This window comes from Eleginops maclovinus, chromosome 17 (genome assembly GCF_036324505.1).
Source record: "Eleginops maclovinus isolate JMC-PN-2008 ecotype Puerto Natales chromosome 17, JC_Emac_rtc_rv5, whole genome shotgun sequence".
Taxonomy (NCBI): domain Eukaryota; kingdom Metazoa; phylum Chordata; class Actinopteri; order Perciformes; family Eleginopidae; genus Eleginops; species Eleginops maclovinus.
Window position 1 is genome coordinate 14797630 of NC_086365.1, and position 25800 is coordinate 14823429.

A 25800-nucleotide genomic window follows, 5' to 3' on the forward strand; every position below is an offset into this window, starting at 1 on the left:
TTAATTAAATGAATTGTGTCAACGAATTTCACTTAACTATAAAAGATATCAAGTTCAACTTGATATTAATGCTTTCAACTAACCAAATACCTTTCAATAGATGCTCAGTGTTTTCAGTACAGTATATCCGTCTCACCTGTGCAATCATGCATAAACACACACACACACACACACACACACACACACACACTTATATCCCAGCTCCTGCACAAACACCCTGCTTTACCCATCTCCTCTTCCATCGGGAAACCCCGGATCAGCACCCTGTCATCCCCACAGCAGAACAAAACCTCCACTTTGTGACCTGTGTGTGTGTGTGTGTGTGTGTGTGTGTGTGTGTGTGTGTGTGTGTGTGTGTGTGTGTGTGTGTGTGTGTGTGTGTGTGTGTGTGTGTGTGTGTGTGTGTGTGTGTGTGTGTGTGTGTGTGTGTGTGTGTGTGTGTGTGTGTGTGTGTGTGTTGAGCAGAAGCTGATGCAATGCCTGAGGAGATTGGCACAAATCTCGGAGCAGCATCCAGAGCTTCTTGTCACGGGGTTAATAGAGTCTCGGCTCAGTTATTTTTTGTACCTTCCACTCGTTGCCTGGAAGCTCTTTTAATAACACACCGTTGAGATGAGGTCTCACTCTGTGCGAGCTTCCAAGGACGAGAGAACAACATGTTTTTCCCTCCTGGGTGATTATACAAACAACAACATCGGGCTTATTTGTTTGTTGGAGAGGAGTCACAACGAGGGCTCGGTGTAAATGTTGTTTTTGGGAGATTTAAAGTGTATTTATTGGTTTTGAATTAGACATTTCAGATACTTGATCTCAAAACCTCAACACAACATTAGTAATTGGGGTGAACTGACCCATAAACCCTATGTTCTCTTAAGGGTCGGGGCCCTCTTTAACCATAGTGCTGAAACTGTTGTAGCCTATATTTTGATAATGTTTGGGGATTATTGTTAGTGTTATTTAGCAAATGAATGGTTAATACTTCAAATTTTAAATATTTTCCTCCGTTTTGCCTCGCATTATGATCAGAAGAATAGAAAACAATAAATGAAACAAGCCAATATCATCAGTATATCAGTGTTTTTAACCATAAACATACTAATAATGGCTGCAAGTAATGTATATTTTGATAATCGGATAATTTTGTTATTTAGCAAAGGAATGGTTAAATAGTTCAAATTTGTAATACTTCCTACATTTCTCCAGTGTTATGGTCAGAAAAAAACATAATTCAATGAAAAAAGGTTGATTTTAAAGCCAATTTCAACAATGTGCTGCTAAGTCTCAATCAGTCTAACAGGTGCTGATTGATTCAGAATCAGGAAATAACGCAATGCATGGTCCAGGGTTCCCCGAAGCATCTGGGGGTTTTCTTTGTTGGGATTAGAACATATGAAGTGTCTGCCAGCTGCAGCAGTGGCGCTGTATCAGAAACACCTGATCAGATCAGTGACAGCAGGGCTACATGGTGTGTGTGTGTGTGTGTGTGTGTGTGTGTGTGTGTGTGTGTGTGTGTGTGTGTGTGTGTGTGTGTGTGTGTGTGTGTGTGTGTGTGTGTGTGTGTGTGTTCACTCAGAGGCAATCCCTCCACATCACCACCTATAGTCTGACACTAGAGCATCAATGTACAGGATATCAGATGTCATGATGCAGAGAGGCTATTTCAAATGAGCAACACAGCCCTGCAGACTCTCTGTCTCCCACAGCATCATTATGGGATTCATTTTGGGATTCAGTTGCTGATAATGAAAAGAAAATACCCAGAAAGATGTGATGATTTCGCACCGTACAGTAGACCTGTTGTACTGTACGGCTGAATTCACAGATGTTGGCGCACTGGTTGGCTCCTACACAACACACAGATACCACATGCAGGGCCGTAGATTTAGGATCTAACAAAGCAACACGTGACAATTCCTAATTTAACATAATTGCTGTCTCTCCCTGGCAGAACACATCTATTGTGTTGTGTGATCAACTGTTACGCACAGATCGGATTGAAATGCTCCCCGGTTTATTTTCAGCCTGTTGGACCCCAAATGGATTTTCAGGGTCCAGATGGCAGCACTCTTTATGTGGATCAAATGTGCATCACGTTAGCTTTTGCAAAAATGCCCACTTTGCTTAAAACTCCATGCACTGCCCGCCAATGCACTGACGCGCGATGCCAAGCCACGTTTTCGGGAGACAAAAAGCCTCCATGCCACCTTGTCAGCTGAGGGGAAGCGGTTGGCTGCTCAAATCCGACCTCAAAAAACACACTTCCACCAGGAAACCAGCAGAGAACCGCTCAACAAAAACCAGACAAAAGCGCAACAAGACAGAACAGATGAGTGGTTTCTGCAGCACCTGAACACATCGATGTACACACAGGATGCCATGAATCACACACACATTGCTACACACACACACACACACACACACACACACACACACACACACACACACACACACACACACACACACACACACACACACACACACACACACACACACACACACACACACACACACACACACACACACACACACACACACACAGCAGAGAGACAAGAGAGAGGGAGATCCTACCTGGTTGGAACATACTTTGGAAATAAAAGATGACCAGAATAAAGGATCCTAAACAAGTGGCAAATACCATCCGGCATATCCTGCTCATCCTCATCAGCTCGCTCAGGGGCTGTTTCATGTCGGGGAGGGGTGCTGCTCGTTCCGTAGTTGGGGGGGCGGGGGGTATTTTTGAAGGGGTTGATGGGCCGGTGCGAGTGTGTCCGAGGCTCCGGGGTGTCGGTGGCACTGATTGTGTGCCGGTCAATGAGCTGAACGCATCCAACACGGAGCGTACCACTTCTGGGCTGCTGGAGGGGGGGGGGGGGGGGGGGGGAGGAGCAGGGCCAACGTGACGGTGACGCACACCACCCCCACGCTGTGAGGGGAATGAGCGCGTCCAGATGTGCGCTTCTCTCCAGGAGCGTCACAATGAAACCTGTTGTTCTCTGAAGTGTAAATTTGATGCAAATATTGCTTTTTTTTATACAACTTGTTTTGTTTTTGTCCAAATATCATATTGACAAGGAGAAATGGTCTGATCCAAACCACATTTTGCTCATTTTTACTTGGAATTGAAACAATATGGCACCACTATCAAACATATTTAAAATAATAAGGCAATGAAGACCAAATGAGTATTAATTATAAAGTATTTGACTTATTTACTCCCCTTTTTTCCTCACTATTTTCTTTATTTCTTTACCTATTTATGTTCTTGAATAAAGAAAATAAAAACCTGTTTTTTAAACGTCCTTATAATCATCCCTCAGCAGATTTAAAAAGTATAATGGCATATGGCCCACAAATGAAACTTGTGCTTGTCTTATAATGTACTTCTTAAATATATATACATATATACTACACAGTATTCATGTGCTAATAACCCCAATTCTCTTAAGAATTCAGTTATTAAAGTTTAAAACCTTTTCTAACAACTTCTTTCTGCAACAAGCTTGAAATATACCCTTCATATTTCCACGTATTATAAGCAATCTGAGGCTTCTGTTTTAAGGGATGAGCTGTCAACACTTTTTCTAACACAATAAATGAAACCCTATGGAGAGATGGGATGTACACTGTTTGTTTTCTTAAAGCATATCCAAGTACCAAGAATAATTTATCCACATGTGATTGTAAACATACGAGTTTCTATTCTGAACAAAGGGCATCTGTTTAATGAAAAAGTATTTAAACATTGGGTTAGCAAAAGTTCAAGTGATATAATTAGCAACACCTATTGTAGCTCAAATAGCCTGAGTGCAGTTTCAGTGACTACACACCAGCTGCTGCAAGAGGAGTTTTATTGCTGAGCTCACATAACAAGTAATAACATCATCAGTAATCATGGGAGCAGTGGTACAGTAGATGCATTAGCAGAATACATTTTCCTGTAATGTCTTTCATTAACCCACACATTGCTTTATGTTTATTTATTTCCCACATTCCCTATCCCTCACACAGCCACGGTGCCATCTAGTGGTGCTACAGGACTCCCTGGTGAACGAGGTCCAAGAGCAAGGCAGTGATTGATAGGTAGACCTCCAAGCGGCGTCTTAACCTTGCACGGCAGTCATCAAATTACGCACTAATGGCTGTTTCATGCACACGCTGAAAGAAGCTGCACTCTTTGTAATTAGGTTATCCGTCTTACAAGCAGGTCAGAGAATCAGAAGGTGGTCTGGAGGGTAAACAAATAAAAAAGGTGCATCTAACGGCAGAGATGGTGAGAAATTGCAGGACGTACAGATAAATAGAACCAATTATTTTGGAGGTTAAGAGAAGATTTAAGGGTGCTTTTTGTTGGTATTTGGACTCTGTTTCAATGTGCATTCAAGATTTGTTGAGGATTATATTTGATTGTTTTGGTATTTGAGACAGAATTTGAATCTTTTTCTGAGAATTATTTTGATTGATCAATTGTTTTTTTGATTGATTTTTTTTGGTTAGTTTTCCTGAGAATTTGAAGACAAAGCTGAAGATGCATAAAAAGCCAAAGTGAATCAGAAGGTGGTCTGGAGGATAAACTCTTAAAAAATGTGCCGAAATGTTAAGCAAGCGACAGGGCGAACAGGCACAGACATGGGATGAATGGGCTGCACACAAAGAATACAGATGACGTCCTTGCACGGGGCAAACCAAAGGCGTATACAGATGAGGTGAAACTTCCCAGAGTCATGCTTTTAAGAAATATCCTCATCCAGAGCCGCCTTAGTTTGTATGAGACACTTTGTTTAATGCTCCACATGAATATTTAACTGTTGTTTTAAGACTATGCTCAGAGGCAGGGAGAGAATATAGAAGAGGCAGAGCAAACAAAAGAGGGAATCACAAACGCCGGCCTAATGTCTCAATAAAAACACCATATGCATAAATTAAAGTGAGAGCTCTCGCCAATAAACAGTATTTATTTGGGTAATTCCATAATCCCCTTCGAGTTCATTACATGAAAATAAGGCTGTAAAACCAGCGCCATAGAAAGAGAATAATCCTGAGCTTTAACTCCATTTAAATACATCCAATCCTGGAGCCTTATCACTCTGCTGCAGCCTGTAGGAACTACTAAAGCTTACAGAGACTTTCAGGCTGAACCGCGGGGAGCTCCTTTATCTTCCTTAAATTTGAAGCGAATCAATGGGCCGTATTTCAAAGTTATGCACGAGGCCAGTGATTCGGAAAAATGTAAGCAAACCTAAACGGCACGTGTGTCGGCCGCAGCATCAGTCCTCGCCCGCCTGCAGGAACAGGCTGCAGGTGAGGACGTCATGGGATGGGGAGACAACCGTCCCGCCGCCGTTACACGTCAAGCACATCCCTGCTGTTTTACACTGTTGCTATGGGCAACTGTGATTGACAGCAGGGGGCTAACCTCAGCAGTTCCCTCTCATCATCAAGGCCTCAGACATGCGCTGGGTTTCCGTCAAAGAGCTGAACACCTGGGGAGTAAAGAGAGACCGTATGAAGATGTGAGAGAACACACATATTAGTATAGAGACATTTATTATTCAGTGACATGTTTTAGTGGAAATCTGAGACTAAATCATGTTGGCTTTCAGATCTGGTTTAGCTGTGTTGTGTTGTATTAGGATGATCCTGGTCTGGTTTACAATAGGTCTACACTTGCATTAAGAAAAATATTGCAAGATGTATGCTTTTTGGGGGGTTCCCCTTCCCTATAGTGTGTTAAATAGGATTTTGTGTGCATGTAAATGGTCTGCAAAGGCTTAAATCCTAAAGGTTCTCCCCCACACATTCCAATGTTTTCTTATTTTGGAGGTTGGAAGAAAATGTAAGGGTACATATTTTGTATTTTAAGGCTGTTGAAATGTGGTTAAGGGGGCGGGACATCTCTTAACAGGTTGACTAATTACAACAGAGCACAGACCAGCTAACCAATCAGAGCAGACTGTACTCTGGTTTCAGACAGAGGGTGAAAAGAGGTGCTGCAGCACAGGCAGTATGAGAAACATAAAGAGCTTTCTGAACATTAAAGCATGGAGACATGTCCCAGGAGAGGCACAAAATACAAATATGAACCTGAAATGAGCTGAACATGTCCCCTTAAAAACAGTTCAGACTAATTGTCTGAGCTCTAACCTGTAAATCATCATGCAGTCATTTAAAGGTAGATTACAGCGTCCCTCAGAGCATCAATACCCTGATCAATCAGTCCAGCAGGATCTTTGATGAGCCATTAAACTTTACGCCTCCAAACCCCTTCTTAGCTAACCTCATTTAACACCCCATTCAAAGTCTTATTAATGAAGTTCAGAAAGTGTCGAGTATTAACCCGCTCGTGTACTCCGAGGTCGGCCTCCACGGAGATGGACTGTGAGGTTTATTAAATATTGCCATGAATATTTCAGACGGGCGGCATTCAGAGCAGGAAACTCATTTGAATCTGCTGCTCTGGCACTGACCCCGGACACTGGAGCTATTTCCCAAGGACTACACATGGAAATATCTCAGATCGGACGTCTCAGCACGGCATAAACAGAGCGAGACGGGACAGAGAGGAGGTGACAGGGAATTAATGCAGTTGTGGGGGGGAGAATGTATTGTGGTCAACAACAGCAGGTCGACATATTGTGCCTTGAAGGGATGGTTCAGATTGAGTCAGTGATTGGCTACAGATGATGGAGGTTGGCATGCAGTAAAGCAAAGTAGACCCACCTTAAGGAAACAGTATTAAAATCAGAAGAACTTTTACTTTCCTGGGACACTCCCTTTCCAACTGTCCCCAAAGCAACCAGACTCCATCGAAATATAGACAGCAGCTTCACCTCACATGACACAAAAGCTGCTGCTCTACCATAGCATCTATTGGTTATTTCTATCTGTGTATCTGCTAGAGGTAGACCAGTGATTCCTCTTCAATGTGGGTTTGAAATTCATGTTTTTTTAATTAGTATTGCCTTGGTGAGATCATAGATAACGACTACAGCTCCATGTTGAAAAGAGTGGTTCTATGGCAAGCAAAAGAGGTCAAAAAGGTCAAAAATATAGCATTTATTTTTACTAAGACTGCATTTTTAGGTGGACATACTACTCCACTTCAAACTATCTGAACTATCCCTTTGATAGCCGTATTATTACAGCTTGTTTTTATGCAAAAAGTGTGGGAAGAATGATGCAGATGATGAAGGATGCGGACCTGGGCGGACCCGGGTTGGAGGCCCACGGTGACGTCCAGCTGTTGTTTGGTGAGTCCGCATTTCATCGCTGCGACGAAGCCTTGGAGGATGTCTCCAGCGTTGGGGCCCATGATATGGACCCCGAGCACTCGCTCCTGTGGAGGAACGGCAGGTTTAATGAGTAAATACTTGAGTAACACTTTGAATGCATGACTTTTACGGCAACAGAGTATTCCTACACTCTGTTGCTTCTACTTTTACTCAAGGACCAGATCTGAGCACTTCTCCCACCTCTGGTTTTCTGACCCATCCAGGGAACAGAGTGATAATGAGCGGGGTTATTGATATTAACCCTGCAGCTGGGCAGAGACGCCTTCTGAAATGCAGTTACCTCGACATGTGCCAAATCAACTGTGGAAAAGGGCTAAAAATATGTCAAAGCTGTGGGTGGAATAACGCACGGAGGACTATTGGACACTTAATCAATAATGATTACATTTCTCCAGAGAAAAACAAAGACTCTGATTGAGAGGCTAAATGAAAGTGTGTGGGGGCTTCATTTACATATCAGATGTTAGGATATGATCAGATTAGATGGTGATGGATACTCATATAAAGGAGTAGTGCAGTTTATATTGGACCGGGCTATACTCCTCAGTCATTCTCCTCACAAAGACACGAGGAAACTGTCAAACTGATGGAGAAGCTCCAGTGACTTCATCTTAATTTCACACACGGTATTAAAACAGTGCACTGAAGCAGTTACTATGATTATGGGAATCATTTGTAAGCCTATGAGCTTATTGTCAAAACTTAATACGTGCATGGGAAAGTCTTCCTAACATTAACAGATTTTCAAAATAAAAGCATTGTGTGTGCGTGGTGAGAAATTGTAGGGAGTACATATGAATAAAAACTATTACTTTGGAGGTTAAAAGAAGATTAAAGGGTACAGTTTTGGGTATTTTGACTCTGTTTAAATGTGCACTTAAGATTTGTTGTTGATTAGAGTTTGTTTTCTTTGTATTTGAGGCAGAATTTGAATCTTTTTCCGAGTTATCTGAGAATCTTTGATTGATCAATTGATTTTGATTGATTGATTTGGTTAGTGTTCCTGAGTATTTTGAGACAAAGTGTTACATTTAAACTTATAATTGCATACTCTTTAACTCAATAATATAATATTTTCCAGTATTTTTTCATAGCGTCAGGTATATTGTGTCAAAATGACCCCTGCAATATAACAAAGAGCAGGAGACGCCTAAAAAGCCAAAGAGCACTGAAGGGTTTGTTCTTAATTCTCTGTGTCGTTATCATTCCTTACAGGATGCAAAGCCTTTGGATCAATTGCTATTTTTAAATATTGATGAGAGCAACAATCATACCTGGTCAGGGATGTGGCAGATGACTTTCACGTAGCAGGAGTATTTATTCCTGGCAGGAAGCTCCCACTCCAGCGGCCAGTAGTAGCTGTGATACACCTGCAGGAGGAAGGACGTTTAGATTGCAGATCCTTCTAGAAGATGAGGATGTTTTCTTGGAGTATGCATGCTTTTACTTTTGTGTGCGTGTAAGTGTGTGTGTGTGTACCTCAACACTGTCTTCTCCAAATGTTGCGTTGGCCTTCTCCTCAGTCAGACCACAGAAAGCATACTCCATTTGAGTCAGCACAACAGTGGGCACATTGGTGTAATCGCACTGTGAATGAGATCAAATAAAGTCAAACGCAAATACACCGAAAAAACTCTAAAAAAATCCGAACTAAATCTGACAAAAACTTGGTAACAAAATCTAGACTTTAAGTGTTAATGATGCAAACAAGTACAAACTGAGTACCAAGGTGCTGTCCTCTATGAAGAGCCGACGGGCCAGCAGCGTCCCAGCATGCACTGAGAGGCCAGTGGTGGAGGGGCGTCCATGCTGCACCGATCCGACGGCGTAAATATGATCCACACTGGTCTGATCCCTCTCGTTCACCAGGATCTTTCCAGTGCTGCAGACAAAACACACATGAAGTTAAAGAAGACTGTACACACATCAGGGTCAAATTAATGTGGACAGGTTTAACACACTCTTGGCTGCACTGCACGCCAACACACTCCAGACCCATGTCGCGAGTGGAGGCTTTTCGTCCAGCGGTGAGCAGCACCTGCACACACACACACACACACACACACACACACACACACACACACACACACACACACACACACACACACACACACACACACACACACACACACACACACACACACACACACACACACACACACACACACACACACACACACACACACACACACACACACACGATGAGACACTTCCTCACATATTTGTCCTGAAAAATGGCCAATGGCTGCAGAAACGTACCGTGTCAAAGTCCGTCTGCTCAGTCTGGCCTTGTGCGGTGAGGACGGTCACTCGAAGTCGTCCCTTGGAAGACTGCTGGGTCGTTGTTGCAGAACCACCTGATACAATATAATATCCAATGCACCCAATGTGACTATAACTTGTAAATTAACTTATAAAATGCTGCCAATTTTAGACCGTAGAGTCTAAAATGTATTCCCTTTGCTGTACAAATCTCATTAAAACCAATTTTCTATATTTAATTGCTTCCCTATCCTGTCTGTGTCTTTGAAACCCAGTCACAGATGATGTTTCACTTATTTGAAATGACTCAGGAACCCCTGAAACACTCAGGGTCACTGCAGCTTCTGATAAATGATCCTCAAAGCAGAGGAAATAGTCCATTGTACAGCCTTCTCTGTCAGCAGTGGATTCATCTTCATTTGGTGCTCTAGTAAATATTTATAGAAGCAGTATGGAGTTCAGTATGTGTGTGTCTGTGTGTGTCATCCATTGCCACAGAGAGGCTAATGGATGTGTTTTTCACAACAACAACAATGGAGCTTTATGGCATGAAGGGCCTGCAAGATACGAGGTTTATAAACACACAACACTACCATCACATCATCTCCTAACTGTTTGCATCACAGCCATGTCTTCAAATGTATATTCTATGTAACATTCTCCAGATGTGTTTAACTTATGACTCATGCCCTTTACTACTCTTTGCACGCCCTGGTTGGATGCGGACTACACTCGTAGTACTCCATACCTGCGAGGTCCTCCTTAGCTTCAGTCGTCTCCACCTGACACAGAGAAGCAAAAACAATGTTTACAAAAAGCACATTTCAAGTTGAAATCCTTCCTGTCTTTACCTCTTCCGCACCTTGACGAGTGAGCAGTTCTGCAGAGTGTGCACTCCGCTGACGAGCAGGTGGTTATCGATCATCTCTGCCATCTTCTCATCAAACCCGTGCTGCAGGGCCGGCTGCTGCAGGGCCGGCTGCTGCAGGGCCGGCTGCTGCAGGGCCGGCTGCTGCAGGGCCGGCTGCTGCAGGGCCGGCTGCTGCAGGGCCGGCTGCTGCAGGACGGGGGCCGGCTGCTGCAGGACGGTGACCGGCAGTCCGAGGCCGAACAGGATGTCGGCGAGCTCCAACCCCTCAGGAGACCTGCCTACCACCAGGGTACTACCTGGAGGGTGAGGCAGGGAGAGGAGGTCCTCACTGTGGGGTGAGAGGGGGATGGAGACTATCTTTATACTGTAAAAACTCAGAATCTTGCCAAGGACATAATGCTGTTTTAATTGAGGTCTAATCTAGTGTTTGAGTTCTGGCTGACCTGGTTACGCAGTGCTCTCTGACCCCAGGTATGTCCAGATACTCAGGTCTGTCTCCCGTAGCGATGACAATGATCTCTGCTTTCAGACGCCTCTGCTTCCCGTCCACTTCCGTCACCTGATTCAATACGAGCAAGAGAACACACACAGCATCACCCTCTGTCTGAAACCAGAGCCCAGTCTGCTCCAATTGGTTAGCTGGCCGGCTCTGTTGTGATTGGTCAAACTGCTTAGAGATGTCCCGCCCCTCAGCCTATCACGTGCAATGTGTCGGAATGCTAGCTAAAAGGAGTGCGAGTGTTCCGTAGTGATGTCACCGTGTTCCGGAATGGTTTTTCTGCAATAGTTCCAGCACAGACCCAGGATCTGCAGTGAGTGTTTGGAGGAATAGAGGTGCTGACGGTTTACCTCTACAGTGTGGGGCTCCACCAGCTTTCCGTGAGCTCTGAGGTAGAACACTCCAACGTTCTTCAGCTCCCTCTTCAGCTCCTGGCTGCGAGTCTGCACCGTCTGCTGCACCGCCCCCACCAGCTCGCTCCAGCCATGAGGCACTGGCATGAATACAGATAAATGTTATAAATGAATGTAGATTAAATGTATGTATAACTTTTCAAAATGATGATTTAATGTTTACCTTTCATTAAATCAAAATCCTCCCCTTCCCAGGTCATAAATACAAAGGAACTCATAACTTGTAATTAATAAAAACAATAGGTATGATTAAAAGGCCAGTGCTATATCATTATCAATAGTTTATCATGTGTAGCACGATTAATTATGTTATATCATATTTTATAAACAGTAGGGCTTCATATTTCTCTCAATTACCATTCTCTTTCAACTTCCAGCCATATTTCTGGGAGTCTTGGAGAGCTTTCCCCAGCAGAGATGCCTGTTGTAGGAACTTCCTGATGCTGTCGATGTTGACACTGGAGCCTCCCAGCTCTGGAAGACAGGAGAGGAAAGAAAGGAAGCAAACGAGGAAAACAGAAGTTCAGGAGTAAACTAAAAACACATACAACTCAGTAGAAACACAGTGAAATAATCTGCCGCAAAAACAGAGGAGACGAGAGGTAATTATTCCTAATCACCAGGGCTCTTCAGACACAGAGAATTAAACCCTCACCTCTCTCTGAGCCTCTTACTGAGGGAGTCAGGAGGTCGAGGATCAACACCTTTTGCCTCAGCCCTGCAGCCTCCTAGAGGAGCGAGAGAGGAGAGAAAACAGCATAAATGAGAGCGACGCAGTCAGACAGCAAAGGAGAGACATTAAATATTGAAACGGGTTAACCCTTTGTCCCTGCTCTTCATCTTAGTCTCTCCTCAAGTGCTGATCCTTGAATTACCATGAATCCCATTAATATGATAATTATCTGAGCTGTGTGTGTGTGTGTGTGTGTGTGTGTGTGTGTGTGTGTCCGTTGACCAGATTAGCAGTAATTATGAGGCTGAGTGCTGGGAGTGAAGTTGCAGAGGAACTTAAAGTGCAGAAAATGTGTTGCTGCTGCTGGAGAAATGATATGATGAGAGAGACGTTGTGTTTCAGACAGATACACAATGAGCTTAATAAAGCTACTAATGTGAAATTAGATCAAACAAGTCTGCAGATTGTGTATTGCATGCACTGTGGTCTGTAAATATTCTGAGAGTTAAGCTTACCTTTGCCACAGCCAGACCCCCTGCCCCCCCTCCAATAACCAGCATGTCGTAGTCATAAGGGCCCATCGTCGGCCCCGTTGGAGGGTCCATGTTTCCCAGTTGTAAACCCCAACAGTGAGCACCCAACTCTAGAGCAAAGACACAAAAACAGAGTCAAAAACACTATCAGTGCGCGGGGACTTTGGCCCCTGAGCTCTTCCTGGTTCCAGGATATATCTGGATTAAACTGGATCTAAAAAATGAATGACAACATTTGATTTTCATAACCAAAGAAATAGCATTTCTGTTTTTGTGTTTTAGCAACCAATCATTTATTTGACTGTAATTTGAAGGTTTTTGTTAAAAAGCATTGTAATATTATAGTTTCACTGACAAATGTGCTGGTGTTAGTATTTTACAGACCCGCATTTTGATTTTTACAAAAAAGAAAGAATGGGAGACAACAATTGGTAATTTTGAAAAGAAGATGATTAGGGCCACATGAAGAAGTTGTTGGAATAATGAGAACATACTGGGACATTTTAAAAGTCGAAATTTAGAGGGAAAGAAAGTCCACATTTTTGGGAGAAAGTGATCCTTTTGAAACAATAATCGGCACAAAGAGCCTTGTGTTTTCACGGTGAACCAGTGGCATCTAGTGGCGAAGCCCTTAACTTGCAGGTTGATTTATGTGAACAGCTGCTTTTAACAAGACAGTCTTTTTAACAGTTTTCGGGGGGGAAAATAGCACAGCAAATAAACACCTCAAACTATCTGAAACAATTTAATGCAAAGACATGTTTTAATAAAACTGATTTTTGTAGGATAAGCTGCTCAGGTACACACAGCCTACCTTATGGTTGTCCAAAATGACTGTGGTGAAATGTTTGCACTTTTCTAAACTTAATGAGATCTGAATAATCCCTAACAGACTTTCAGTGAGTATGTTGTCCTTCAGTGCACCACTTTAGACACCATATGCTTCCACAGAAACATTTGCAGGGCAAAACTCAGCAACTTTCTTGTCAGAAAAGCAGAGGGAGGGTGAAATATTTTGGAAAACCACGGATGTTAAACGAGATGCATTCAGGTGAAGCCACCAATATAGGAATTGTGTAAATCGAGCGCAGTCAGATCAAAACATGTTGCTCTGAAACGCTCTGAAAATGCAAATTCCGTGAGTAATTTCTCCACAGACGTCAGATTACAGTTACTCTGTGCTAAATTCAATAACATGTGTGGAAAAAGTTCCAGTTACTATGACGAGAATGTTCTAGTTCCATGGTTCCCACAGCTGGATTTAAACATAAACCTATAAAATCGGAGCTTGAGACGCGTCCCTAAATGCATCACGGCCCTCTACTGGTTAGCAGCGGTACTACAATCACGGCTACGCGCTGGGACTGGTCCTTTCGCAGCCATTTTCTGTCCAACCAAACAGCCGTCTGAGGAAGGTAACCAACCAGGGCTTCATTGCAGGTTTGTGTCTCTCTCCGGCCAATGATTGCTAACCGATTTCTCGTTAGCTTCGAATGGAAATGTCCGTCTCTGTCTGATTTTTTTATTTGTTGTCTGAGTGAATGAGGGCTGCTTCATCAGGAGGAAGTTTCAACTTTTAAAACAATTTAACATTTCGGCCGAGGCCACGTCTTCTTGCTCCAAAAGAAACAAAGAAAAACAGGCCGTCTGTCTCTGCAGGCGTTAGATCCACAAGGAAAATGTGTTTAATGGACACTATGTACCTGAATATGTTATCTGCAGAAGGTAACAGCCTTTCTTTATTATGCTGGGCTCATTATTTGGTTATTTTAATAGCAGCACACGGGCTAACTATCTAGCTCCTTTCGTTGGTTGACATCAGCTACTGTTAGCATTATGCTAGTTAGCATTCGAAAGCTAAACACAGATCCATGTATGTAGCATGTTGCTAAATTAAAGCTAACTGGCCTTGCCGCGCTTAACAAGCAGGTCGTACAATTCAGTTAAAATGTGCTTCACAAAGCCAATTTCCTTAAAGACACTAATCCTCCTGGGAACCGAGTTTGGTGTTAAAAGACAGCCACAATTACAAGACATATTATGCCTATAGACGGATATTGTTGTAATAATACATTCGTCTTTATTTGAAAATAAATAAGTGGTTGATCTGCAGAGTGAAAGGAGATGCATGTGAACAAAAGGTCCACTACAGAGAAGTCAATTGGTCTCAGCAACACATTTCGTCATATTAAACTGCGTGTATTGTGAAGGGGGAGGGGGGTGTTGTGGTAGCATCCCTTTTAAACCTTTGAGAATATCCTCCAAATTAGGCATGACGTCTAGTTTCTGTTTCTAAAATAGAGATGTAGCTCTTTGTTTCAACATCTGGCACCATATCAGACCTGAAGACAGTGAGCCAATAAGTAGAGACAAAGCTTGGTTCATTTCTATTCACCTTTTTTTTAAATTGTTTTATGTCTTGTATATATTTGTATTGTATGTTTGAGAAACCTGTGACGCAAGCTTATCAAATACAAAACTACACTGTACCTTTAAATCTTCTAACATGACTTTTTAATTCATCTCAAATAAGGAATTAACATTTGACATGACACTTTACTTAAGTAGCTACATTTTAAGTCATTATTAACAAGTAATCATGACTTGTGCTCAATCAGGATACCCCCTCTTGTCTATAGCTAACCGTCTAATAACACAGACACAGCATTGTGTTAAACTTTGGTACAGTAAACCGCTGAGGAGCTGCACCTTTACTTTAGTTTAAACATCATTTTGCATGGTATGTGGGATTGCATGAAGTTATTTTTTAAATGATTGCTTCAGACCGTGCATGCATATTGCTATAACTTCCGATGATGAAATGTGTGTTTGTGTTGCAGATGGACGGGGACAACTCAACCACCGACACCTCCCAGCTGAGCATGACTGGTGGAGAGTACATGGCCTCCGGTCACTACGTCCTCCAGTCCCAGGATGGTGAGTGTAGGTTATCGTCACTCTACCACCATTGGAATATTCCAGCTCAGGTCACAAACAGCTGATTCTAACCGTGTGTTTGTTTCCTATAGATGATGGAGAGGAGAATATGAACGACCATGATGACAGCGGCATTAAAGAGAACTTCCGGGAGCAGGACATCTATCTCCCTATCGCCAACGTGGCTCGCATCATGAAGAACGCCGTCCCTCAGACCGGAAAGGTAAGCAGAGTAACCAACGTTTTTATCCTTTAAAGGTCTTGCATCGCTGCTATAAATCTGTTCCTCTTTTCCTCAGATTGCAAAAGACGCCAAGGAGTGTGTGCAGGAGTGTGTGAGCGAGTTCATCAGCTTCATCACGTCGGAGGCGAGCGAGCGCTGCCACCAGGAGAAGAGGAAGACCATCAACGGAGAGGACATCCTGTTCGCCATGTCCACGCTGGGCTTTGACATGTACGTGGAGCCGCTGAAGCTCTACCTGCAGAAGTTCAGAGAGGTGAGACACACTGAGGGTGCACAGTAAACATGCACAACAATTAAAATAATTTGATGCTGTTTTATTCAGACATTTGAATTTGGAGCTGAAGCTTTTCTATTCGGATATTAAACCTCAAACTGTCCTGTTTTTGCATGGTGTATAACACGGTTTACAGCATAGCTAATGGATTTGCATCTGTAGCAAAAGTACCCATCAGAGGAGGTTTAGATATAGTGCTGCTAAATTGATTCCAGTAGGAAAATTGCTTTAATCGGATTAAATCTGGTCAAAAAATCCATTTTAAAACATTTCATTACCATATAAATGATAATCTAAGTATCCTTTACCACCACGTGTGTTAGGAACTTCAGCAGGAACATGTGTATTGTCACAAATTGGGTTAAAATGCTTAAAAACAATACATTTTGCGACCCTGAATTTGTGGAAACACTGTTTAAAGTGCTGTTTGTTAGTTTTATGAACGCCTAACCGATAGAGTTTTCTCCTGATTTCAACGATGTGACGGCAAAGGACTGCAAATAGTATCAGGGAATTTCTCGTTGCAATGAATGATGTTTAGCTTTAATGTAAAGCGACTGACGATAAAGTCAATAAGTTGCCGGTTAGTTCCAGATGTGCTCACATGTGTAACGCTCCTCTTGCAGGCCATGAAGGGGGAGAAGGGGATTCCTGGAGTGTCTTCTGTGGGAGATAGCCTGGGAGACGATCTCACGGACGATAGCTTTTGTGAGTATCAACGGACCGAATGTATGTTTTCACACTCTGTTCAGTTCAGTCTGAATAAAATCCACCTTTCTGCCCGTACAGCAAATCCGATGCCAGCGGGGATCATCACAGCCGACGGTCAGCAGCAGAACGTCATGGTGTACACCACTTCATATCAACAGGTAAACACACAGCAATTACAATCAGGGGTTCCTTAAGTGATTGCACTTTCATTAAGTATAAAGATGCATTTTGGAGATCAGTTTCAAGACCAGCCAACCAATTTTTAGACAAGAGGAAGAGAGCTAGTGAGGGTACACAGTTTCATTATGATGCGTTCAAGCTCAATTCAGTGATATGAGAATTAGGAAAAGGTTTATCAAGATGTGTTCAAAGAAATCCAGCTGTCTGAAGATGTTTTCACAGCATCATAAGAGAGGAATTATCCCGTTTAACTTGCTAGCAATAGCGCTTAGGAGCTAACATCCATCCTTTCATTATACTTTTACTATTTTAATCGAGCAAATACTTTCTTTAATGCAAATAACTTCACTTGAGAATAAAAAGGATTGAAGTTTTATTTATGACACTCAAGTCTCATGACAAACAAGTATTCTGGATCTTTGTATACCAGTTTCTTTAACAAAACAAGGCATTTCTTGTTGCTTCCTTGATACGTAACTTGCTTCCCGTGTTGCAGATTCCCAACGTACAACAGATCCAGTTTTCATGACGAGGCTTCGACCCGAGCCCAAACACAGCGGCTCCTTCCCGGGCCGACACCCGCCCGATGACCTCTGAGCCCGCCACAGGCTGAAGGTCATCAGGCGGACACGGGGGGAGGGGGGGAGGATGTACAGAGAAATCACTACCTGTTCAGTAGAAAGTAGTTCCTAGTTGTGAGGTACCAGATGTGTTTGGATTGCATTCAAAAGCAGCTGGGAAATTTGAGGCTTTATTTTAAAGGCTAGTGTTATTATTACATGATTTAGTGGTCAAATTATTTTTCTGTGTTAATGTGTTTGCTTTTTATGCATTCATTTCATCTAGGAGGGGGGGGGTATTGGGAATTGTTGTATTGGATGTTTATTTTTGAACACCTTCTCCAGAGGGCACGTCGTTACTGTCGCATCAGATCATGCAGCTCTTTTGTAAGTTAACACGATTTACCATGTGCATTAATGTCAATCCTTTGAATAAAAATTCAAAAGTTATATAACTTCTCCTGGTTTTTATTGCATAAAACAATCCCAAATTTTGCATAGCTTTCCTCTCCGGCCTCATCATGCGTGCAGCTTCTTCCTGTACTCCTCCATGAACGGCTGAACTGTCGCCCAGAGCTGAGGAAAACAGTCATCACGTGACGTCAGTACAGTTCCTCAGTAAAATGATAGGGATGATTTGGGACAGACTTACCTTCTGCTGTCTGATGAGTGTGTGAGCAGCTTCGATGTCAGGACTCATGACTCGGTCTCTGTCCCATGGACTGGAGGGAGGAGGATTAGTAAGGACACTCATAGTATAAACAAAATCGTATGAGGAAACTATTTTCCTGCTTCCTGGAAGAAAAAGACTCAAACTGCTCTGTAAATCATGACAGTATTCAGAGGGCTCTGATGTTTCTAGCTCAGTTTTAGTTTGGGGAAATTGCAAATAGCTCCAAATCTCACCAAGGAGCACCACCCAAGCCTTCCGGAAAGAGCTCAGTCATTTAAGACCATTTCCCTAGTGGCCAGATGGTGGTACTACAGTTACGCTCGTATCCATAATGTCATTTGGGCCAACAAATACTTGTTCCCATTGAAATACATTGGGAAAGAGACGTGTGCAAATATATTTTCTAAGCTAAATAAGTTTCCCAGTAAAATCCCTTTTATAGGTCTTAATTAAATCAATTAACCGGTTGATTTCCCTCAGGATTAATTAAACTGAGACGTTGGGAGAGGAGGAGAGGAGAGGCTGAAGGGAAATGTAGGCAGGCATGTTTTTTTGTACCTCCAATCAGGCTTTTTGGTTTAATGCACCTCTAAGCAACCATCATAGGGATGGAAACTATATCTAAATGTTTACCTGACCACAGAGCGCAGCAGCTGGTAGACCCCCTCCAGAGGAGCCGTGGTCTTCAGAGGACGCAGGAACTCCAGAGCCTGGCAGGCGGCCAGCAGCTCAATGGCCAGCACTGCAAACACACACACAGGTTTGTTTGCTCCCAGAGGCTCAAAGTGTGTTTGTGTGTGTCAGTGTCACCTTGCTCCACATGTTCCACGACCCTCAGGGCTTTGCGAGCCGCCCAGCCACCCATAGACACGTGGTCCTCTGTAGCCGCACTGGTGGACAGGGAGTCCACGGAGGACGGGTGGCACAGGACCTTGTTCTCTGACACTGTGGGGACGGACAGAGAGTACACACACAGGGAGGAGAGGGTGAAGGACATGATGGTATTTAGAGCTTTAACAAAGTGTAGACCTCTCTCTAATATCACTGTATGAGAAGTGTTGAGCATCTTAGAGACAACATCCATGTTTTTCATTTTCAGGGGTCGTGTGTATTCATTACAACTACCACTGAGGTCCATACCAAAATAACTCACACTGATTGGACGGATTGTAAAATGTAGTTCCAGAGAGGGAACGCTTCTGACCTCTGTGACCTCCTGACCTTTTGCTCTAGCACCAACGTTAGCTAGGACATCTCTGTCCTTCAGTGAAATGTCTGGTCTACTTGATGGATTGATGTGAAATTTGAAGCATCCACGGGGCGCAGGCGGGGGGGAGGGGTCTTTCTGCACTTTCATCATAAATCTTTTTACAGTTTAACTGTGTGTTTGTTTGTCTTTGTTGTCACAGCACACATGGATCAACATGGATCATCTCTTCTCTGATATTTTAGACTTAAAAAACAAGTGTATTTTTGGCATACTGTCGATTTGAAGTGACACCTATAATGTATAAAGTTTTCTATATCTGGTGGGAAACGAATTGGACACACCTAAGGCAGCAGCAGTGCAGTGAGCAATCATGAAGCCTGAGTTCAGGCCTCCGTCCCGCACCAGGAAGGCCGGCAGGTCGCTGAGCGCCGGGTTCACCAGCCGCTCCGTCCTCCGCTCACTCATACTAGCCAGCTCGTGCACTCCTATGGCCAGGTAGTCGAGGGCCTGAAGCAGAAATAAGACAACATGTATGAGCCCATGAACCCAAACGCAAGAGACAGTAAGAGGACAGTAAATCCAGCAGGGGTCTCATCACTCAGTCCAGTGTGACGTCACCTTGGCTGGATACTCTCCATGGAAGTTCCCTCCAGATATGATCTCCCTGGTTTCTGCAAATACCAGCTGTGGAAAAGTTAAGGCTCATAAAACACCTTTCAGTCGTTCGTTGCTCGCTGAACACTGCCATCTAGTGGTATGACATGTGTACCACATGCTGGAGGGGGAAATGACCTATCCTAATGAAATGCATCAGGAATCAGGAGAACATATTCTACTCCTATACATCTCTGACTTCTAAGTTATCTTAATTTATAAAGAGGAATACGACAAGTCTTTAAATGCATCACTTTTAAAGCCCCTACTGTGGGGGGTAAGCCTAAAAAATGAGGTGATCCTGGTTTAACACGCTGTAGGCTTTGTCTTAAAAGAGACGTTTGGACAGAATCCAACCTCATATACATTTATATTTATATCTAATTTCAAACAGCATACATATTTTAATAATCTCTCCAAAGACAACCTCGCTCTAATCCTACTTTTCCTGCAGTATAGTTAGTGAGAGATGGGATCTGTTGGGGGCTTTGATGCCTTCGCTAGAGGCCCACATTGTACACATAAATCACTAGTAAAGATTTACTTTAGATATTAGTAAATCAGCTTTGCGTTCTTGGCAACAGTTAGATGACGAGATTTATTGTCTTTGTCTCCTCTCTGAAGGATACTGGGTTGTCAGTGGCGCTGTTCAGCTCTGTGGAAATCACTTTCTGGACAAAAGCGATGGTGTCGTTCACCACTCCATGAACCTGCACCCAGAGAGACAGACACAACAAGTCATCTGCCTCCACACTGCTCTGTTTTATCACATTATATTTATATTTAACTGCACCTTTATCAGGTTTAGTTGGTATAGTACAGTCCACAGTTTTGTTTTTGAGTATTAACACACACACCTGAGGTATGCAGCGCAGGGTGTAGGCATCCTGAACACGACTGCATGATCTATGACTCTCTACAGGAGGAACACCACAAAATAACCATTATAAATTATGATGAAGTCTGTGTGTGTGGGGGTGTGTGTGTGTGTGTGTGTGTGTGTTGGTCCTACCTGAGATGAGAGAAGGGAAGACATGAGAGTCTAACAGAGAGCGCAGCCTCTCAGCCACCTCCACCTGACCGGGGTGAGGCCTGACAGCATGCAGAGCTGCAGGACAACATGTGTGTTAGTCAGGACACTTCAACCTCTACAGTGTGTGTGTGTGTGTGTGTGTGTGTGTGTGTGTGTGTGTGTGTGTGTGTGTGTGTGTGTGTGTGTGTGTGTGTGTGTGTGTGTGTGTGTGTGTGTGTGTGTGTGTGTGTGTGTGTGTGTGTGTGTGTGTGTGGCTGAGCATTGAAGTGTACCACTGTGGAAGGCCCTGGTGGTGCCTTTAAGGGCCTCCAGACTCAGAGCAGCGATGATGTCCGCCTGTCTGGCCACTGCGAGGGCTCTCTCCACCGCCTCCGCACCCAGAGAGGAGATCAGCTGAGTCCCGTTGATCAGAGCGATGCCCTGTCCAAACAACCACCATCATTAGAATAACCCAAAATGATCCACTGTGCAAAGTAGCATAATACCAGTAAGCATGCATGCAAATCAGCTTGTAGAAATAGTGCTTTTTGGTTGTAGATTTAATAAACTGTATTTTGCGTGCATAACTAAAGTAAAAAAGCACCTCTTTTGGTTTCAGCACGACAGGTTTGAGTCCATGGCCCTCCAGCACCTGAAAATAACACCATGGATATCATCAGTCAGTTACATGTGTGTAAAGGCTTGTATGGTTTCTGTGTTTTGGTTGCATTTTCCTCAAAAACCTGCAATTTTAGCTTTACATTTTCAGGAATATACAGCTAAATGTGTGACGTCTAACCCGCTGGACAATATCTGCAGAGTAACTAAACCTGCGGCAATAATTTACAAACATGTGGTAGACCTGCTGCAGCTTTACTATTCACATACTTTCTCAAAACCCTCCAGATAGTTCGCCATTAAGTGAGTTAGTAAAAAAGGTCATGGGTTTTTCACAGCGATAAAACCATCATCTTGAATTAAAATATGTTATTTACAGAACAGCTTTTAATCTGTAATCATATTTTATTTATTGCTTCATATATTGTAAGTGTGTTGTTGTTGTTATACATTTTAAAATGAAAAGCGCTCTATAAATAAAATGTATGACTATTATGATTGTTGTTATTAGTTTAACACCCAGGTTCTTCCCCATGACTCGTTACAGACCTATAGAGCATTTCTTTTGCACATTATTCATTAATAAACTGCTTCTAAAAATGTATCTAACTCAAAAACTGTGCGTTAATATAACTTGGCCTTTATGGTGTTTAACTCACAGCCTTTGCATCAGCCCAGTCGCTCTGTGGTGACCACATCCTGCCCTCCCCCATCAGGCCCAGGGTGAGGTGGGCCAGGGGGGCGAGGTCTCCACTCGCTCCCACCGTACCCTTCTCAGGTACCCAGGACAAACAGGACGCTGGAACACACAGAACACGAGTTAAATCAAATAAAACTCGATTTAGATCACACCAAAAGCTTCACAGCTGTTTGATATTGCAATATCAATTATTTTTCTTTACAGAGTATAAATATATTAAAGTACAATATTCCAATTTCTGATCACTTTTAGCAGTGTGTAAGACTTTAGTTTATCACTTTATGTAAATGACTTTCAGTCGCCTGTACTGACTATGCATGCCACACAGAGTAGGGATGAAGTGCAACTACAGTAACGGAGAATATCATAAAGCAGAGTTGTTGTCCACCGTTGAACGCCTTGATCATAGCGCCGAGCGTTTCCATCGATACGCCGCTGTGGCCTTTCGCAATGACGTTGATCCTCAGAGCCAGCAGCATACGAGTCCTCTCTGCACTCAATGGGGCACCAACACCTTCTCTCACACACACACACACACACACACACACACACACACACACACACACACACACACACACACACACACACACACACACACACACACACACACACACACACACACACACACACACACACACACACACACACACACACACACTGACTGATACTACAAGCGTTGCTGCTCACATTATAAATGTATAACTGTAAGATGAAATCATTGAAAGCCACAAGGAGGGAGATGATTTCCTTTGAGTGTTTATTAGCCAGTGTGTGTGTGTGTGTGTGTGTGTGTGTGTGTGTGTGTGTGTGTGTGTGTGATAACTTACCAGCGCTATGAGAGCGGATCACGTTGGCCTGCAGCTGCCTATACATGGAGGAAATGACAGGCTGAATATGTGATTATCATGAAATATATGAATATATGTGTTTCTCCGGCCTGTAGATGCTTGTAGTTTATTAGAGTCATGACTTACCCTAGCTGCTCTTTCGGTATGAGTGTGTGTGCAAACTTTCCAAACCCAGTGTTGACTCCATACACAACTGCAATGAAAAAGTACTGCTGAAGTAAGTCACGCTTGAGTCCTTAGAAAGAGGAAATGCAGAATGAACAACACACCCTTGTCTTCTCTTATAAAAGCATCGATAACCTCTCGGCCCTGAACGGCTCGCTGCTCAGCTTCAGGCGTCAGCTGGGAGGAAAGCCAACAGCAAACATCAGTTTTTACTTTGTTCTTCATTTGAAAACATCTGGGACCTTTCTCACCTTTATTTTGAACAAGCCTTGCCCCAAGCCGACCAGAGCAGCTGTGGTCAGACTGTTTCCATCCAGCTGAATGTACTGGGGGCAAAAACCAAACAGGAAACCATTAACTAAACACTAAAGCTGCTTTCTGTAGTGGTCATTTTATAAAGAGGACATATTCTGCTCATTTCCAGGTGCATATATTTACATTTACAGTATTTAGTGTCTCTACTGTGACATGTGTCCATGTTTTAATGTTCAAAAAGCTATTTATTTTTCCTCTTTTCACCCTCTGTCAGTCAAATTCTGAAAAGAGTCAAATTATACAAAAATTTGAAAAAAAGAAAAAGTCAAAATCTATGAAAGAAATATAATTCTGAGGGGATTATAGCCTTTGCAGACCATTTAGATGCACACAAACCTATATAACACATTACAGGAAAGGGAACCCGCCAGCAGAATAGGGCCTCTTTAATAACCATATTTCATAGGATAAAATAAAAAGCTGCATACTGACCTCTTTGGCCTCTTGGTAGGGGGTTTGCCTGTTTGCAGCAGGTTAAGGAGACACTTACTTTCAATGATGAACAAGATAAACAGGTGCTGGTGCAATTATTTATAATCTCCTCAGTATGTGAGCAAGGCGTCTATTGAAATGACATTAAAAGTGAGTCGAAGGATACACTGCCATTTCCATCGGAGAGGAGTAGTGTGTGGCACTTTCTCCTGCAAACACTTCAAACACAAATGCAGTTAAAAAGAATACCCCTCCAAAAATCAGCTGCAGGTACACAACTTAAAGACCCTTACCCAGGTGCACAAAATCGTTGTCCTGCAGGACGTCCTCTGCCCTGTCCTCAGGGTGCAGCAGCTGTGCACACTGAACCCTCCGCAGGCTGAACTCCACCTCTGTGTCTCCATCTTCCAGCTTCTTGGCCCTATGGTAACGCTGCAGGGCCTCGGACCCCAGAGACTGGATGGTGGCCGAGGGGCCGCCGCAAGGCACCCTGAACCACTCGCCACGGACACAAACAGACACGCAGCGCATAGTGCAGCGAATATGTGCAAAACGCTCACAGCTTTGAGGTTACACACTGGTGTTTTAAAGGTGACATTAGCAGGTCCTCCCACAGTGACTGGTCCATCCTGCTGGATAAAATGTCCCTCATGTACTTATTAACATCCCTGCAAAGCAAGGCGAGTTAAACAGTAGAGCACATTTCGACACCAGGCCATTCAAAATGCATAAACAAGAATACATATTACAGCGGACCTGCAGGTTTCTGCTAGTTTGTTCCAGATATTTAGAGCATGATAACTGAACAATATGTTTGGTGCTGACTCTGGGGACAGAAAGCAGAGCTGTCCCAGAAGACCTGACGGTTCTGGATGGTTCATAATGTAGCAGGAGGTCAGAAATGTATTTTGGCCCTAAAGAATTCAATGCTTTATAAACCAATCCTTTGACAGACATTACGCCGGGGAAAAGGCCTCAGAACTGGAGTGATGTGATCCACTCTCTTAGAGTTAGAGAGGACTCTGACCTGTGAAGACACCGTTACAGTAGTCCAGTCTACTGAAGATGAATGCGTGGACAGGTTTTTCTAGATCCTGCTGTGACATTAGTCCTTTAATCCTAGATGTATTCTTCAGGTGATAGTAGACTGAGTTAGTAATTGTTTTAATGCGACTGTTGAAATTCTGGTCAGAGTCCGAGACACCTAGATTTCTGACTTGTTCCTCCTTGGCTCCAGAAACAATTACCTCAGTTTTTTCTTTAATTGAAGATGTTCTGACACATCCAGTGGTTGATTTCTTCAATGCACTAACTCAGTGCTTGAATTGGATCTTAGTCTCCTGGTGAAATGTAAATGTGTGTGTCGTCTATGGTAACTTATTTTGTGTTTTTTCTGAGCCTTTTGTAGCATGTAGATGTTAAAGATGCTGTACACCCCATCCCTGAGGGGGCTAAATACCTCAATGTACACGTAATGTAAATGTAAAATGGCACATTTCCTGAGGGTGGCCCCACTTCAGGGCCCCTGGGCTGCAAATAGTCTCCGTCAGGCCAACACCCACGTGGCTCATTTCCACCTATAGAACCTCCGCCCTTTTCCCCCCGCCGGTTTCCTGAGACCCCCCCCCCCCACTCTGTAAATAAAAAGCACACTTCAGTGTCCTGCGACGGAGAAACAAAAGCGCACAAACTCACAATAAACGGGCAGCCCATCGATGTTCTGTCTA

General features: G+C 43.3%; 4 protein-coding genes across 7 annotated transcripts in view; 1 reads left to right on the top strand and 3 right to left on the bottom strand.

Moving 5' to 3' along the window:
- The window catches only part of chst11 (carbohydrate (chondroitin 4) sulfotransferase 11), a 68181-nt gene extending 65457 nt beyond the window's left edge, over positions 1-2724 (bottom strand). The window contains exon 1 of the mRNA XM_063906013.1: positions 2569-2724. Coding sequence (XP_063762083.1) covers positions 2569-2686 — 118 coding nt within the window. The 5' untranslated portion in view covers positions 2687-2724. The remainder of the gene's footprint in view (positions 1-2568) is intronic.
- A 1221-nt stretch (positions 2725-3945) lies between these two features.
- On the bottom strand, positions 3946-13573 carry LOC134879562 (thioredoxin reductase 1, cytoplasmic-like). The gene is made up of 15 exons (XM_063906136.1): positions 13355-13573; positions 12523-12650; positions 11990-12062; positions 11692-11808; positions 11272-11414; positions 10866-10981; positions 10414-10750; positions 10300-10333; positions 9549-9646; positions 9251-9327; positions 9015-9171; positions 8769-8876; positions 8564-8659; positions 7199-7333; positions 3946-5480 (listed from the first exon to the last, which is right to left on the bottom strand). Exons 2-15 carry the CDS (start codon positions 12610-12612, stop codon positions 5415-5417), a joined length of 1647 nt encoding a protein of 548 aa, XP_063762206.1. The 5' UTR covers positions 12613-12650; positions 13355-13573; the 3' UTR covers positions 3946-5414.
- Positions 13574-13853: 280 nt separating this feature from the next.
- On the top strand, positions 13854-17901 carry nfyba (nuclear transcription factor Y, beta a). 4 transcript variants are annotated; one of them, XM_063905433.1, is made up of 7 exons: positions 13854-13980; positions 15381-15483; positions 15570-15700; positions 15777-15974; positions 16622-16703; positions 16785-16864; positions 17383-17901. In XM_063905433.1, the coding sequence occupies exons 2-7, from the start codon at positions 15381-15383 to the stop codon at positions 17413-17415; spliced, it is 627 nt and encodes a 208-aa protein (XP_063761503.1). In that variant the 5' UTR covers positions 13854-13980; the 3' UTR covers positions 17416-17901. The 4 variants fall into 4 exon arrangements, with proteins under 4 accessions (XP_063761503.1, XP_063761505.1, XP_063761504.1 ...); XM_063905435.1 differs by having other exon boundaries at positions 15381-15477; XM_063905434.1 differs by lacking the exon at positions 13854-13980 and adding an exon at positions 13988-14265.
- LOC134879107 (histidine ammonia-lyase-like) lies at positions 17247-25610 on the bottom strand. The gene is made up of 20 exons (XM_063905431.1): positions 24367-25610; positions 24240-24291; positions 24074-24101; positions 23578-23652; positions 23431-23503; positions 23288-23354; positions 23141-23178; positions 22702-22827; positions 22273-22412; positions 21600-21647; positions 21289-21436; positions 20996-21091; positions 20841-20899; positions 20613-20693; positions 19948-20013; positions 19671-19836; positions 18930-19064; positions 18753-18861; positions 18099-18168; positions 17247-18022 (listed from the first exon to the last, which is right to left on the bottom strand). The coding sequence occupies exons 1-20, from the start codon at positions 24602-24604 to the stop codon at positions 17966-17968; spliced, it is 1872 nt and encodes a 623-aa protein (XP_063761501.1). The 5' UTR covers positions 24605-25610; the 3' UTR covers positions 17247-17965.
- Between the last annotated feature and the right edge of the window lie 190 nt (positions 25611-25800).

What these genes read in the sequence shown, in the direction of transcription:
- nfyba (XM_063905433.1), top strand. Translation starts at nt 15,381, where the DNA reads ATGGACGGGGACAACTCAACCACCGACACCTCCCAGCTGAGCATGACT. An exon ending in CCAGTCCCAGGATGGTGAGT is followed by an intron (nt 15,484 to 15,569) that starts GTAGGTTATCGT and finishes TGTTTCCTATAG; the next exon opens with ATGATGGAGAGGAGAATATG. An exon ending in TCTCACGGACGATAGCTTTT is followed by an intron (nt 16,704 to 16,784) that starts GTGAGTATCAAC and finishes CTGCCCGTACAG; the next exon opens with CAAATCCGATGCCAGCGGGG.
- LOC134879562 (XM_063906136.1), bottom strand. Translation starts at nt 12,612, where the DNA reads ATGGACCCTCCAACGGGGCCGACGATGGGCCCTTATGACTACGACATG. An exon ending in TCATAGAGGACAGCACCTTG is followed by an intron (nt 8,877 to 9,014) that starts GTACTCAGTTTG and finishes TCTCATTCACAG; the next exon opens with TGCGATTACACCAATGTGCC. An exon ending in TTGGAGAAGACAGTGTTGAG is followed by an intron (nt 8,660 to 8,768) that starts GTACACACACAC and finishes TTCCTCCTGCAG; the next exon opens with GTGTATCACAGCTACTACTG.
- LOC134879107 (XM_063905431.1), bottom strand. Translation starts at nt 24,604, where the DNA reads ATGCGCTGCGTGTCTGTTTGTGTCCGTGGCGAGTGGTTCAGGGTGCCT. An exon ending in CCCTGCGCTGCATACCTCAG is followed by an intron (nt 20,694 to 20,840) that starts GTGTGTGTGTTA and finishes CTCTGGGTGCAG; the next exon opens with GTTCATGGAGTGGTGAACGA. An exon ending in ATGGAGAGTATCCAGCCAAG is followed by an intron (nt 19,837 to 19,947) that starts GTGACGTCACAC and finishes TTTCTGCTTCAG; the next exon opens with GCCCTCGACTACCTGGCCAT.